The sequence below is a fragment of the Trachinotus anak genome, unplaced genomic scaffold, assembly GCF_046630095.1.
Source record: "Trachinotus anak isolate AG129_WGS33_773 ecotype Australia unplaced genomic scaffold, CSIRO_AGI_Tana_v1 ptg000025l, whole genome shotgun sequence".
NCBI classification, from domain to species: Eukaryota; Metazoa; Chordata; class Actinopteri; order Carangiformes; family Carangidae; genus Trachinotus; species Trachinotus anak.
In genome coordinates, this window is record NW_027273876.1 from 4,471,684 (window position 1) to 4,487,600 (window position 15,917).

Sequence of the window (15,917 nt, forward strand, 5' to 3'; positions counted from 1 at the left end):
CCTTAAGGCAATTCCTGTCAAAGTGGGGTCTGGGGACCCCCAGTGGACCATGAGGGAGCTCCTGGGGGTCCCTAACAACTGGGGAATAATTTATTTTCCCTATAATTCCATCCATAAATAACGCAAAGGCAGAATATGACTTTTTTGGTTTTATCAAATGGGGGTCCGTGGTCTAATTTGTGTCAGTTTAGGGGCCCTTGATGTGAAAGTTTGGGAACAACTGCCTAAAGGCATTAACAATTCTAATGGATGTATTTATAGGGCTTTAAAATAAATAAATATTATGATATAAATAATAATTATATAAAGATAACATTTATATCCATACAATAGGGGATTAATCCGATGTATCTTTAAAACTCATATTATCAGTATAAAACATTATTTCCTTCTGCTTCTGCTTTATTGTTGGTGATTTCTATCCCAGCTAGTGGCTTGGCTCAGTGGTCTGTCAGTCCACCATTTTCCCAGTGATTATTTTATTTCATAACGCCACTATATTCATCATGTTTTGATTGTCATTCATGATGAACAGGACAGAGATGGTTATGTGACTGTCTGTTCAGGCCAAAGCAGCAGCCGAGTACACGCTGTCTCTGGCCCGTTTCCTCGATGGACAGATAAAGACATTCATCATGAATTAAGTGGCAATAAAATGATCACTGGAAAAATGGGGTTGTAAAATAAAAAATGAAAAAATATGGGGAAGAGGACATTTTGAAGGGAAAACTGCTGGAATGCAACAACAAGAGTCTGCAACAGTGCTCCAAGATACATATTATAACATTATGCTAACATGCTGATGTTTGGCAAGTATAAAGTCAAGTCTTAGTTTATCAGCATAATAACATGTGGTAATTAGCATTAAAATACAGCTGGTGAGAATGTAATTTAAAGTATTGGACCAAGAGGTTATTGGAGTTCATCCTGAGGGGGACAAAAATATTTTCATGGCTGAAACCACAAAGCTCAACCTCATGGTGGCGCTAGAGGAAATGTCAGGGAATCATCAAACCATGAGGATTTATCATCTGGAGACTGTAAATGTTTGTACACAATTGCATGATGATCAGTAATCTATAATTGTAAAAAAGAAGCAGTGTGAAATAAATTTAATGGATTATTTTACAATTTCATGGTTACATTATGTATTTTATTTGAATTTATATTATGTATTTCATTATGTATTATTGTAATTATTTAATTACTCCATACTTAACAGCCTGAGGAGACTCTCATTTGTCAGGTTCAAGTGAATGTGATCTAATGAAATCAATAAAGCCGACATCCCTTCACCAAAATCCAAAACATATCAACAGTCAAATGACTCACAGCCAGCACTGGTTCTTTCAAACGTGTGGTTTTTATTTGATAATACTGAATATTTTTGTCCTTCGCCCGGACTTACACAAAGCATCAAACACATGCACAGTCCTCTATTCACACAAGGTACCCATTTCTCATTTCTCTCCAAAAAGGATTAATCTCTCTCACTCTCACGTTACTCCAGCGCAAGAGGACCTTCTCAACTCAACACTACAGCTAAAGACATCGTAGACATAGACAGCGAGAACACACAAAAATCATGACAGGTATAATAATAACACTGAAAAAATACAAAGTAATGGAAAATGGAAAGAGTTTACTTTTAAATTATGCCTCTAATACTCCATCATATATATATTTTTTTTGTTAATGTAGCTTGAGGTGTATAAAACAGCACTGTAAACTTCGATTGAGTAACTTGCTTTCTAGGACAGCGATAAAGCTTTCATTAATAATTGGGAGGAGCAGGAAAGACGAGTCGAAGCTAACATTAAGCGTGTAAAGACCTTATTACTCATGAGATGAAATGTCTGTGAGAGTATATTGGCAAATCATGAAAACTGCTGTTTGCATTTACAATCAACAGAGAATACAAAGACACTGAAGTAACATCCCACAAGCTGTTTTTGTTTCTCTTTCACACATAAAATCTGCAAAAAGATCCCTTATATCTGAACCTCTCACACGCCTTTTTCTTTTTTTTTTGTTTTTCTTTCACTGCAAATACTATTTTATCTGTTATGACAAAGATAGCAAGAATAAGCTTGCGTTTGTGAATATGGGTCACCAAAAGCACTCAAAATAGGCGAAATCTGCACCTGAGGTGGATCTGTCGGTCTGGGCGAAAGATAATAACTGTCACATCAGAGTGTTCAGGCTCTTGTCTTTACTGGAACTCATCCTCAAAAAGTGCAAATCTAGTTCTAATGCAGTAAATAATAATTATCAAGTAACAACAAAAGTATATGCATAGGTACTGTACAGCTACATAGTGGGGATAACGAGGGAGAGAGGTGAGGATCTGAAGAAGGAAGGAGGAGGAAGAGTGAGAAATTAGGGATTTTTCTGATTGGACTGTGGGGCAAGTGAAGAGGTGTTGTTTTTACCTCACAAGCAGGTTTAAATTTAGAGCGCTCATCTTCACACGGCATAGACTGGTCCAGTGAGGCCTGCGACGGTCGCGGGCTGCTGTTAAAAAAATCACTACAGGAAAAGGTTTTCACCAAATGAAACCAGAACATATCAGCCATGCAAGATGAATCATGTTCTTTTTAAAGAAACAGTAATAAAAAAATAAAAAAACATGCCGTGGGCGTCCGATGTCACCGGCGGCCAAACAGTTCCCAGCAGAGAAGATGAGAGAAGCAGTAACTAATAGTGTTTGCAGAGAGGGAGACAATCATTTAAAAAAAGGCAACTTGGAATTTGGCTTTGGAATAAAATGGAGAATGAGGTAATAAAAGTAGAAACACGATGGGTAACGAATGATCGTCCATAGATCGGGGATTGATTGTGGAGTTGGAGAGCAGAGCTGTTAAAGAGCTTTGCCGGGCAGGAAGTGCTCTGTCTCAACGAGAATTTATATCCTCCTGACGCCAGCCTCAGGAGGAAGTTACATCATCACTCGACCAGTCTATTTCTCATGATGCTATTTTATTTGTTTTTAACAGAGACGCTGTGTCTGAGAACAACCTCTGAGCCTCTTCAGACTCAGTTAATGTTGAGCAATGTTGAGGTTGAAAGTGGCTTCATGTTGCTGACTCTGACTGAAATGCTTACGGACAACAAATACAAAGAGATTGTTTTCAGACCAGCGGGTAATTTCAGTTACATTAGCTTTGCTTTTTTTATCAAAAATCACTTTGCCTGATGTTGTTATTATGTCATTTCAATGGAATCGTTTACATTTATTTTCGTCAGGCTGTGCAGTGGGCAGTCAGGCGTGCCAAGCGACTAGGGGTCCTCGGCGTCCAGGAACTCCTTCTTGGGCGGTGCGACGCCACGGTACCAGGAGCAGGAGCCGTCCGCCCTCTTCACACAGGCGTAGTGGTTGGCCTGGCGTCCGTGCACCTGCTTCTCGATCATCAGGTCTGTCCAAAGACACTCCTCAGGAGCCGAGATCTCACAGGGCAAAGAGGGACAGCGCACAATCTGCAGACACACACAAAACAATCTCCCTTAAATTAAAGTCAACAGTGTATTTCATTGTTATTGTTAAAACTGGGCAGAGTCCTGACGGCTCGTTGTATTTCTCTGTGGACTGAGGCTTTGATACTTTCACAATATTAATATAGAACCTAGACCTGCTTTATAATCAAAAAAGACATGAGAATCTCACTTTATACAACGTGGGACCTTTAAAAGAGACAGAAAAATGGGTAACAAACATCACAGGACGATCTTGATACCTTATTTCAAAGTTATAATCCTCAAAACTTTCATGGCATCGGATTTTGTTATTTAAGTTTAGGTTCGTTTCCATAATAGCCATTCTATTCAATGTATTGGCATTTGGTAATTATCTCTCTATATAGTGATTTCATTGGTAAAAGAAGTGTTGGATTCAAATTGCCTAAGAACAAGGATTCTGAGGAAACTGAAGCATGCAGGCAATCCAGCATCATTTCCTCATAGATCTCACTGATAGAACAGCCTTTCTGTTTACTGCTCATTCACAAGTTACTGCTCATTCAAACGGTTTATTGTACTGCTGCTGCTTTGCACTGGTGAAACCCTGGGTGGCTTTTATTGTGACATAACCACAGGAAATGCAATGTGTTTGTTAATGCTGGCTGCAAGGGTTCAAGACGAATGTGTCCAGGCAAGAACAAGCAGCCACAGGTACAACAAGGCAATCAACTTCACTGTGCCCTGTTGTTGTGTGGGAAAACACCCTGTGCTGTGTGAAGCATTAAAACCACATCATGGTTGCTCATATTTTGTTTATGAGGCAAATGATGAAAAACGTTCCTTATTAAAAGAGACATTAATTTGTTTGGCTGCGCTGTAAACCGATACAGTTGTTTCTGACAAAAGAAGCTGCTCAAGGTGTTTGCTGTTGTTACCAAATCAACCAGGAGTGAAATCTTAAGGATAACAACTTTAAGAAATCATTTTTCTATAAAACCCTTTTGTCACTTATCGGAGGAAACCAATCTTTCAAGCGTTAATTGTTGTCTGATGTACAAGAACATTAAATACAATTTGCTCGTTCACATTTTTGCCCAGAGCTGAAGCTAATTAACACGTTATATCTTGTTTGTGTAATCTACACAAAAACTAGTTGTGGTTTCTTGGATGTTTATTGGAGGGACCAGTGACTTCCTGAGGTCTCAGCTTACTCTGCCAGGTCAGGAAATAGTCCCTAGAATTGAATGTTTACTGAATAAAAGATGGTTGCTTGTTTATGTTCTGGCTCATGTCTCATCTCTCTTTGCCTGTTATGTCTGGTTTTGCAAACTGCAGTCTGTTTTCTTGTTTGAAGTCTGGAAGATAACCCGTACACACAGACGGCCTTCCGAGGCCTTACCTTGCAGTCACAGCCCATCTGGTAGCGCTGGCTGAGGCTCTTCTTCTGGGTGGTGCTCAAGGAGTCCCAGGGCATGATGTAATCACACAGGGTCACATGCATGCGCCCGCTGCCCTCGGCCTTGCCTGTAGAAGAACAGAACGGCGATAAAAAAGCATCACAATGACAGACATGTGACAGAAAATTCAGACATAACAAGATCATACATACCGGAGAAGACTAACACCCAGCTCCTCACGCATCAGTAGAAATGTTTTCATTGGACAAAAACTCAAACAATAAACATCGGATTCACAAGTAAAACTGATAAGATCCGTTACTTCTCAGACTGGTGCCTTCAGGCAACAACACAGACCACCTGTCCTCATGAAAACTGGAGTTTGTTTCACGCACGGGTAGCAGCAGTCAAAACAAGAAGATTTTTCAACTTGAGTTTACAGATCTGCTGAGGCTGTGTCCTCTTCACTCCACCACTATCTGTCTGCAGAGCAATTCTCAACATGTTGAAGTCTTCACAGGATGTCCTCGCAGACGGGACTGACTCACATTTCACTGCAACTCTTCCAACTGTTAACCCTTCAAACTAAAAGAGAGGATGAGTCATTTTAAAAGATGCCCTGCTCGGTAGAAACTTAACTTCTCACTGTTCAAGTCCTACATCTCTTGAAAAAAAAAAAAAAAAGAGTCTGAGAGACAGGAAATGCTGGCTTCAGCAGTTCCTCTCCTTACAACTCTATGTAATTAGGGGCGAGTGTTTGCGGGTGCATCTCTGTCTGCAATGGGGAAACCAGAGCATGCATGACATCATGGTCCTCTGTGTCTCCTCTACTCGCTGTACTATGTCTCATTCTGCTGCCGACAGCCTGTGCCGCTCGCAATCACAATCACTGTTTCCAGTTTTATGCTAAGCTAAGCTAACTGTCTCCCGGCTGTAGCTTCATATTTAACTGACAGAAAACGATGAAAGTGAATAAGTAGATCTTTTGCTTTAAACCTGCAACAACATTTGGCCATAACATCGACATTATCACCTTTAAAGCTGAAGAATGGCGCGAACAAACAAAACGAAACTAGCAAACATTTGCTTATTTACACATCCAGCCAATATGGAGCAACATCAGCGTTAATTTGGAGCTGTGTTTTCTTCTTGATGAATCTATTCACTCCACATTCACTCGCTTTTTTGCTCTGTTTTTTGCCTCCAGCAACTATCTTGCACTGTAAAGCCAAGCGGAGCCAATGTGACCCACCAAACTGATACTATACTGATAAAATACTGCTACAGCTGCTTTAAGGTTACTTATCTCATGCAACTAATCACAAGAACAGCTATGCAGATATAAAAATACAGCCTCAAGAATCCATCTGTGAAAGTAAATGTGAATACAGGGTCATAGACAGTCACTGAGGCACAGTTCATCCAGACGAATAGAAAATGCTCCCCTGAGGCTATTATCTTGCAGAGTGAAATATTACACTTTAATTTCATGGTCATCTCACCTCCAGCAGGGAGAACGAGCTAAACAGTTCGTACATTTACATCTCCTGAGAGCCCGAGACGACAGACAAGGTCACTCCCAGTTTCCACAGTTTAGTCAGCAGCGTATCATTACCCATAATAACATAAACAGTTACTCCTCCAACACACAAAATGGCATGTTAGTCTTTATCCAACCTCATGTTTGTCTGCCCAGCTGCTCACACCTGCACGTCTGTATCTGATTATCTGTCTGTTGCTTTCCTATCTGTCCGACCATCTGCTCTTTCACTTTTTGTTTATTTGTTCAATCTTAGGTTTTCTCACCGAAACTGAAAACTTGTGCAAAACAGCAGCTTAAAGCAACACAGCAAGTTTTCTCACATCTCCATATCATCTCCTAAAGGGAAAGCAATCACTGTACTTGTATTATTTTATGTTGAAATACAGTACAAATTTTATTTTCTCACTTAAGATTCCAGTTACTTGGTTTCCCTTCTTTACACCTCTAGTGGGTATTTTTTGGGTAATTGTTTTGATATTTAAGACACAAGAAGTATGAAGGTAGAGAAGAATGTCATGCAACAAAGTAAAAGTAATAAGCAGAATTAAAGCAAGCATGTTACAGTTAACTCGGTTTGCATTATAGACCTCTGGACGCTTGGTCGATTGAGTATTTGTATATTAGTCAACTCTTCTCTTGGGATATAAAATGTCAAAAATTTGTAATCACAAATTACCAAAGCTCAAGGTAATGTGTTAATATTTACAATACTATTTACAAAGAAATGAAACATAAAAAGCAGAAATTCCTTTCACTTGAGAAGCTGATATGAATAATAACAAATATTTGGAGAAATGACCCAAATATTTACATCATTAAAAGTTCATGCTCTTTTGCAACTGAGTTCATATGGTTGAGTATGACACAACGTTCTGCAGCCAGTTAGCTTAGCTTAGCATAAAGATTGGAAAAAGAGGGAAACAGCTAGCCTGGTTCTGTCCAAAGATGATAAATCCACCAACCAGCTTCTCAAACTAATTAACAGTTTTGTTGAATCTGTACAAAAACAGGTGTAAGAACAAGAAGTAGAGAAATAGTTCCAGCAAGAAACCCGGTCATATAACCACAACTTATTGTGTTCTCACTTCTGCTTGTGTGTGGATCAAACAAACAAGATATAACATGTTAATTAATGTTAATGCTATCACCTCCCTCATGTTTACATTGTCTTTATGCTAAGCTACAAGCTCTAGCTTCATACTTAATGCATGGAATTGAGAACCACATCGATCTCTGTATTTCCCAAAATGCTGATTCTTTATTGACTTAAAGGTGAAGGTGACCAAATGGGACATTCACTCCAGAAACTTGGTGCATTGTTTTCACTACAGACAAGACTAAATAACTTATACAGACCTGAGATCAGATACTCCTTCTTGCCAGTGGCATCCAGGGTGACACCACAGACGGCGGACATAGGGGCGGTGAAGACCGCCTCGATGTCCTGGTTAGGCCCCTTGAACATCTGGAACAAAAGCACAGACAGGGGGTCAGAGGTCAGGAGGGAGGAGTCACTGTCTGAACATAAAACCCCTTTTGACCAAAATGCTTCTGTTCTCACCTTGATCTGTTTGACCTCATACTGGATCCTCTTGATGGGGTTCCCGTAGATATCGTTCCCTGAATCCACCTCTCTCTCTCCCACCACCTTTGCTCGAATCACTGTTCGGGAAACAGAGAAGAACACGGTGTCAGATCTCTGCAAGTAACAAATATTTTTTATCATTGATTAATCATTTTCTCAATTTGTCTGTAAAATGTCAGAAAATAGTAGAAAAGTATTAGTAGAAAACAGAGAAAAGCAGGAAATCCTCGTGTTTAAGAGGCTGTACTGATTGATAATGACAAATATTTGTTTCTGTCGATCAACTAATCAATTAATCAACTATTGTTGCAGCCCTAAACGTAATAAGATATGTTGGGTTGGAACTAAAAATTATATTTATTATTGATGACAGATTATTTTCCTGTTTAATCAGTTGTTCGGTTGAGAAAAACATGAAAAAAAAAAAAATTCACAAATCACATATTGATGTCTTCAACAGTTCAAATCCCGAAGAAACTGTGTTTAAAATGATGTGAAAGACAACATAGAAACTGACAGCAGCAAATGTTTGGCGTTTTTGCTTGAAATAAAAACAAAAAAAAAAACTTTTGATAATCAAAATTTTTGCTGATTATTTTTCCCCCTATCGGCTGAGTGATTAATCAGTGTTACAGCTGCAACTATTCCGAGAATCAATTACTCTTTTAATTCATGTTTTTAAAGCAAAATGATGTTTTACAGACCAAATAATTAATCTGATGAATCGAGGGATAAATTGTCAGATTGAACAATAATGAAAATGACGATCAGTCGCAGACCTACTGAACTTGTCGCCTCAGCTCTAAAGATGTGATCATAACATCATGACTTGATTCCACTGAGAGCTGATGCTGCTGAATCATCAACCAAGCCCCAGATTCTTATCCACCACCTCCCAGGCTAAAAAAAAGTCCAGATGGACGGCAGCCACAACAACAACAAGAGCTGCCTGAGTTCTCATGTGCACATACCACACTGAGGCATGGCACTGACAACAACACGAGCTCCGGCATCTACAGGAGTCCAGTCAATGAAAACCCAAACTAAAGGTTTCCATTGGTGCTTGGCCTGCAACACAAACACTCCTGCTTCCAAACACGAGCAGGAAACCGTCAAAGGAGCAGAATTAAGGAATAAGAATACAACTTGGAAGCTGATATACAGAGAAAGACTTGGCCAGAGGCATGTTTCTCACCGTGTGTGTGTGTGTGTGTGTGTGTGTGTGATGTGTTTAAATGGCCTGACTGACTACATCAAGCTTCAGCTATGCTTAGGACATTTATTCAGAATGGAAAATATGAGCAATAGAGAGAGAGAAAAAAAAACATAAAATAAGCAGGAACAGAGGACACGTAGATAAACACACACACACACACACACACACACACACACACACACACACACACACACACACAGTCTACTGCTGTTGCTCTTACACCCTTGGGTTCAGTTAATGGTTTGGAGCAGACACAACTATGGGGGTTCATGGCTCCCAGAGTTTATAACGTCTCTCGTTTTTCTGCTCCTTCCCTCGTTACTTCCTTTTCCCCTCTTTATTCTTCCCCCTGCTCCAAGACGCATGCTTTTCTGCACCAGTAACTTGGGACTGGAGTTAATGGTTATTTTCATTAACAATTAATCATTTAGTCTAAAATATCAGAAGAAAATGATCCAAATAAACCAAAAAACCCAAAAAATAATAATTTGACGATGATCTAAAACAGAAAATCCTTAGATTTTCTAGTAAATGTTTGAAATTTGTGTTTGATAAATTACTTAAATTATTCATCAGCCATCAAAATACATATTGATCAATTTTCTGACCCGGCAAGCATGTGGTGCTGCAACCAGTGGTTATTTACATTATCAATGAATCAGCAGATTATTTTCTTTTGTTGATAACATGAAATAAAAATGAAATAGGTGAAAAGTGCCCATCGCTTTGTTCTAAAACATGTTTAAATGACTTTTTTTTGGTTGCACAGTGTAAAAAACTAAAATTTAATGATAACACTTGAATTAGTGGAGAAGAAAAATAATTTTATCAAATCTGAATGCAGTATTTAAATGAGGTTTCACTTTCCACAATTTTAAAGCTGATTTAAATCAATATCTTCAAATAAACAATGAATCAAATGAAATGTAATTTGTAATGACAATCCTACAGAGAATTATCACCAGACTGCAGTCTCTCAGTGTTTTAGTGTCTTTCAGCTCCTTGTTTTGGTTTTTGCAGCCGGCAACTTTCATCTCACTCTTCAGACGCACACAGGCATCTGTTTTCAAATTAAAGGCTTGAAAATCCCACTGTACACCTCCTGCTCAGCACCAAACATCAGACAGACACACTCAGCCACTAGCTGGTGAACACAGTGCAGCATTTAGCATCTAAAGAGACAGATATATATCCCCACAGAGTTGGTGGAGACCAAAACCAGAGATAAAAAAAGAGAATGAAGACGCCACTAGATTTGGAAACATCCTTCCTCTTTAAACTGGAAGAGATGTGTCTGACAACTTCTGTAATTTTCTGAAACATCTGTCACACAACTGTCTCTGTAACTATTCCCATGAACAACTAATGAAACACTATGAATGTCTTCCTGTCAGAAAATGAGTGCTGTTATCTCCATATTTAAACAACGCTGGGGCCCCGTCCTCTCCATCCATCTGCCCGAGGCTGTTTGGAAAAACTATAAACACTTTGTCGTACAAGCATTTTTTTGTAGCACAACCTGTCCCTGATTGTTCGGCATTCTTCAGGTGGCCGCAAAAGTCAGAACGACCGCTAATACTTCAGTCATGGGATGGTGGTGTAAACTGTTTCTTTACACCTTCATGATGATAATTGGTCAAAGTTGTGTTCACAGCTTGTTCTGCTGCCCCCGTGTGGCCTAAAGAATTTAAATAAATGCCAGTTTCAGCAACGTTAAAGAACAGATTAAAGTTTAGATAGATGACTAACTGGAGGTTTGATTTACTTCTGGTAAAAAGAAGGAGGAGATAAAAGGTTCTATAACAGATTTGTTGATTTGGAGATTAACATTCAGACACCCAGGTTTTTATCAGAAGGATATCGAATGGAAGCATTATCAGCGTTGATAAAGTCATTCAGTGCTTCAGAGAAACTAACCCTAGTTTCTCACAAGCAAACCTCTGCATTTAGGTTCCACTCTGATGCTTATGCAAATACGCAGCGGCAGCCAGAGTACACACATAAACACACACACGCAGCAGTATACCTGGCTGGCGCTCTCTCCTGCATTCCTCCCAGTTTTTCCGCTCTCATTTCCTGACCTCATTCTGAGCCACAAACTAATGAGCAAAGAATCAGCAGCAGGACACAATACTGAGGGGAAATTACCCTGCTATTCACAATGGATTGCTATTATGAGAGCTTATCTGTCTACCTCCTTGTTGCAGACATGTTTACCTCTCAGCTTCCCCCTGCAATAAAGCCAGAGCGGATGATCCTGTGCAGTCTAAACAGCGTGTTGCGGAGGAAGGAGACTACACAGCGTGATGTTAAATTAGCACGACTACCAGGGGTCTGCAGGCGGAGCTTCACCGCAGATTGATCCCAACGTCGTCTGATCACCAGCAGTCAATCAGCAACCAGGAGCCCCCTCCATAAACCACCAGCTGACCCACATTTTGCCTGCTCCCCTACCCTCCCGTCCAGGGCGACGCTTAATGACTTATACATGCGTATCAGTTGCACTACGCAATGTTTTCCATGCAAACCCCATATGAACACACACACCACATCCTAAGTGCCCCCCCCCCCCCACCCGTTCAATCCACCGCATGACTATCCATTTCTTTTTTCATAGTCCAGCGACCACCAAATCATCTCCGACTTTCCTGGTGTGGTTTGCTCAGCTCCAGACGTATGTGGGCCCTCTGTTTAACCTGTCATTTGAACAGAGACGAACCGCCTTCAAACTCAATTCAGCTGGCGCTCATGAACCTCTGGCAACATCTGTAAGAAGACCTGTGCAGCGAAGATGAAAGAAAGCACTCGGTTCCTTTGAGAGGTCTTCATAACACAGGTACTGGAGCTGCACGACAGACAGACCAACAACCAAGGTGATCACCAGGATAATATTATTGACCAACATTAGCTTCAAATGTTTGTCAGAAAATTGTGAAAAATGCCCGATAAAATTTCCCAGACAGCCCAAGGTGACATCTTCAAATTGTTTGTTTTTTGCCTGCTAACAGTGCAACGGACAAGAGAACTCAATTTACAATGATATAAAAGTGAGAAAAGCAGCAAATCCTCAAATTTGAGAAGCAGAAGTTAAAGAATGTCTGGCACTTTTATCTATTTAAAATCGCTTTAAATTAATTTTGTGTGCATCGACAAATCAAACCGTTGAGCCGGCTTCAACATTTAAAGCAGCACTAAAACGGCTGCCACCTGCTGAAAATGACAGCAGTGACAGCGAATCAAAACAGCACATTTGACGGCTGGAAAACAGAAACAATGAGCTGAAAGACGCCTAAAAGCTGAGGAGAACTGCGATAGCGTAATAACTGGTATGAAAATCAGCGAATGCAGCTTCAATTTTCAGTGAAGTTTCCTGGTCAGAATTTACTATTATTGTTTCAAGTTTATTGATCAGTTATAAAATATATTTTAACTCATGTTCTTTGTGACAAGTTTTTATGAACCATATCAGAGGGAACCTTGCACAAATTCATATGAAAACACACTTTAAATACATATACCAGCTGATATAAAGTAATCCAGCTGCATCCATCAGGCTCATTCAAACACCCCGAGTCTGACTCTGATTTATTTTCAACAGAGCAACTTGAGGTTTTGGTTTTTTCGAGACGCTGTTTTTCTTATGATGGATGCTAAGTACTTTTCATGAAGAAAACATGTCTGTGTTTCCATAAATGGAGACGTGCAGGGTCGGTGTGCATGTGTCGTCGCATGTCCACTGCTGTTTTCCTGCAGACAGCAGGGTGACGCTGGTCTTCCACACCGCCCAGCCTCAGGACAGTCTGACTGGGTAGGGCTGCGGGGAAGTTCCCCTTTGTGGGCACCAGATTTATATGAAAAGAGGATGTTTGTCTCTGTACATGTGTGCGTGTGTGTAATTGTGTGGTAACTGCATGACACTGCTCGATTTTTACGGCCTGTGGTCTGACCCTGAGCATCAGTTAGCATGAAAAACAGAAGGTGACACACACACACACACACACACACACACACGCTCATGTTGCTGGTTTCTGCAAGTACACTCTGTGTGAACAAGCAAAGAGTGGGATCCCATTTCACCCAAACAAATCTCAATTGTCAGGCTACATAACTGTTGACAGTGTCGCTTTGTTGTTGCCTACATGCACATTCTGGGCGACCCAACAACCGACCAACTCTATTCTGACTCTCTGCTCTTTGCAAACCTGCAAAACCCATCTCAGCCCTGCCTCTCCTCTCCCTCTGCGGTGTCCTATCTGGGTGTTTCTTGCAGCAGATGGGAGTTTTCAGATCCACCAGAAGCCACAGCGTCATCCTGAAATCTTCGCCGGACAATGACATCGGCCATTGTTGCCGTTTTTGTGGTCTGCGCGGCCTTTAATGAGCATCATCCTCCCCTCCTGTGCAAGAGCTGACAAAAGCCTTATTGACTCACACACCCTTTGAAAACAACACGAGCACGCACGAAACGCAAACACACCTCTGCTCAGAGACATCCTGTCTCTGATTACCTGCCACCTCAGCGAGAGATTGAGTCACACCTGAAAGTACAGTTGTCCTTTTGCAATATGAAATTACACAGATACATCACATCTGCAAACACACACACACTTGTGCGTGTGTAAAAGAAGGAAGGGAAGATGCAGCCAGAGTAGTGTGGTCTGAACTCTCTCGTTCTCAGGGATACCATGCATATTTTAACTTCGACCGTGACTTTTATTACTTTTTCCTCTGAAACACGCCCTGAACTGACAGCCAGATGTCACTGTGTGTGTGTGTGTGTGTGTGTGTGTGTGGGAGAGTCCACCATGCACGGCAGCAGGCCCACAGTTGTCTACGAGGACTCTGAAAGTGTGTGTGTGTATGAGCGTGTCCCAAAGTTGGGAAAATCCCAGCAGCATTCCTGTAATTCCTGCCTGCACCACCCCTCGCAGGAAGAAACAAGGCAGGAATGGAAATAAAAAAATAAAAAAAAAGGAGGAGGAAAGCTCGCGGTGTGACATATTCTGTGGTTGAGATTCAATCCCCCCCCTCCTAAAACTTTCTCCTCACTCTCTCCATCCCTTGTCCTCCTCTCTGCTCTTTCCCTCCTTGTCTCTTTCCCTCTCTTGTGCCACGTTGCCCTGCAAAAGCCAGGAGACGCTGCTGCTTCGTCCCGGAGCAGCCGAGGGTGAAGCCTGGTAAACACACACTCTGCTTCAGAGCTGAGACATTATGTACAGTGATGGTACCGGACTCCTTCCTGGTTGTTACGCTGGCTTACACAAACATAGTGCACCTACACCCGGAGATACAACAACGGAGCTCCCTTATTGTGGATTCTAGAGGTTTAAACTGAGATATTACAGTGAGAGCAGAGGAGATAAGTTCATCATTAACTCATCAGTGAGTAACAAAGGTGCAATCTGAACTCCTTCTTGCTGTGTTAAAATTAATTCTACAGGGACTTTAAATCAAAATGAGCATGTGTTTGTGTTTGTGGATGTGTGCGCCTCCTCAGAGCCTGCAAAATATTTTTATTTCCCTGTGTCCCAAATGGCTTCTTGGGTATTTTAGAGCTCTATTCTTGTCAACATGACATGACAAATAAATAAATAAATAAAAAATAAAATAAAAAATGCGTGTCTGCAAGTGTGCAGTCTGAATGCAAAGGCAAACGGTCTGGGCCGTGGCCTTGAGGAGCAACACCCTCCACCTCCAGGCTTTCCAGCGGTGTCCAGCAGCCCGAGCGCCCGATCAGAGAGCACCGGAGGCGGCCAACCACCGCTGAGGCTCCGGTCGTCCCTGCCGGAGCCTGGTGCAACATGGGCCAGGTAAACAAACAACAACAACAACAACAACAACAGTCCCGGGGCTGTACTCACCTACGTCAGCGTTGCAGAAAGCCTGCTGCGGGTGCACGGGGGCGCAGCTGCAAGCCTCCGCGAGCTCCTCCGCCCTCCACAGGACCAGCAGCGCGAGCGTGCAGAGGATGCCGTTAACGGAAACCGGCATTTTGTCCAAACACCGTGTTTTTCTTCTTCCTCTCTCTCTTCAGCCTCTCGGTCGCTGTGCGCTGCGCAGATAGGTTGCAGCTGTCGAGCCAGCGGCGGCGGCAGCCTCCCCCTCCCCTGGTGCTTTTCTCTCCGGCAGAAACCTGGCGGCGTCACGGCACCGGACGGTCCGGTCGGTCGGCGCCGGCGGAGCTGGGGTCACTCGGTGAGCTCGGCGGGGCCCCGGGGGTGTCCTGGTCGGTGTCAGCGGCTGATGTCTGCTCCGGAGTGTTTTCCTTTCTGGGGTCGAGGCGGTTTTATAAAGCTGCCCGCACGACTCCTCCCCCCGGCGGGGACGGCGCGCCGGCAGGGGGCGCTGCGTCCCCCGCCTCCGTCTGAGGGCCCGGTGCATGTAAACAGATTTTCATTTATGGATGTTTACAATAAAATACAATAAAAATATAAATAAATAAAAATTAAAGAATATGTATAAAATAAAATTAAAAAATAAAATTAAAATAAGAATAAAAAATTAAAAAAAAAAAAATAATAAAATTAAAATAAGAATAAAAAATTAAAAAATTAAAAATAAATAAAATTAAAATAAGAATAAAAAATTAAAAAATTAAAAATAAATAAAATTAAAAAAAAAAAAATAAATAAATAAATAAAATTAAAATAAGAATAAATAAATTTAAAAAAATAAATAAAATAAAAATAAAATAAAATAAAATAAATAAATAGAATTTAA

General features: G+C 41.2%; 1 protein-coding gene across 1 annotated transcript; it reads right to left on the reverse strand.

The window, feature by feature from the left end:
* Positions 1-1,344: 1,344 nt before the first annotated feature.
* timp2a (TIMP metallopeptidase inhibitor 2a) lies at positions 1,345-15,461 on the reverse strand. Its single transcript, XM_071462485.1, has 5 exons — positions 15,059-15,461; positions 7,958-8,058; positions 7,753-7,861; positions 4,856-4,980; positions 1,345-3,477 (listed from the first exon to the last, which is right to left on the reverse strand). The coding sequence occupies exons 1-5, from the start codon at positions 15,186-15,188 to the stop codon at positions 3,280-3,282; spliced, it is 663 nt and encodes a 220-aa protein (XP_071318586.1). The 5' UTR covers positions 15,189-15,461; the 3' UTR covers positions 1,345-3,279.
* Positions 15,462-15,917: the final 456 nt, after the last annotated feature.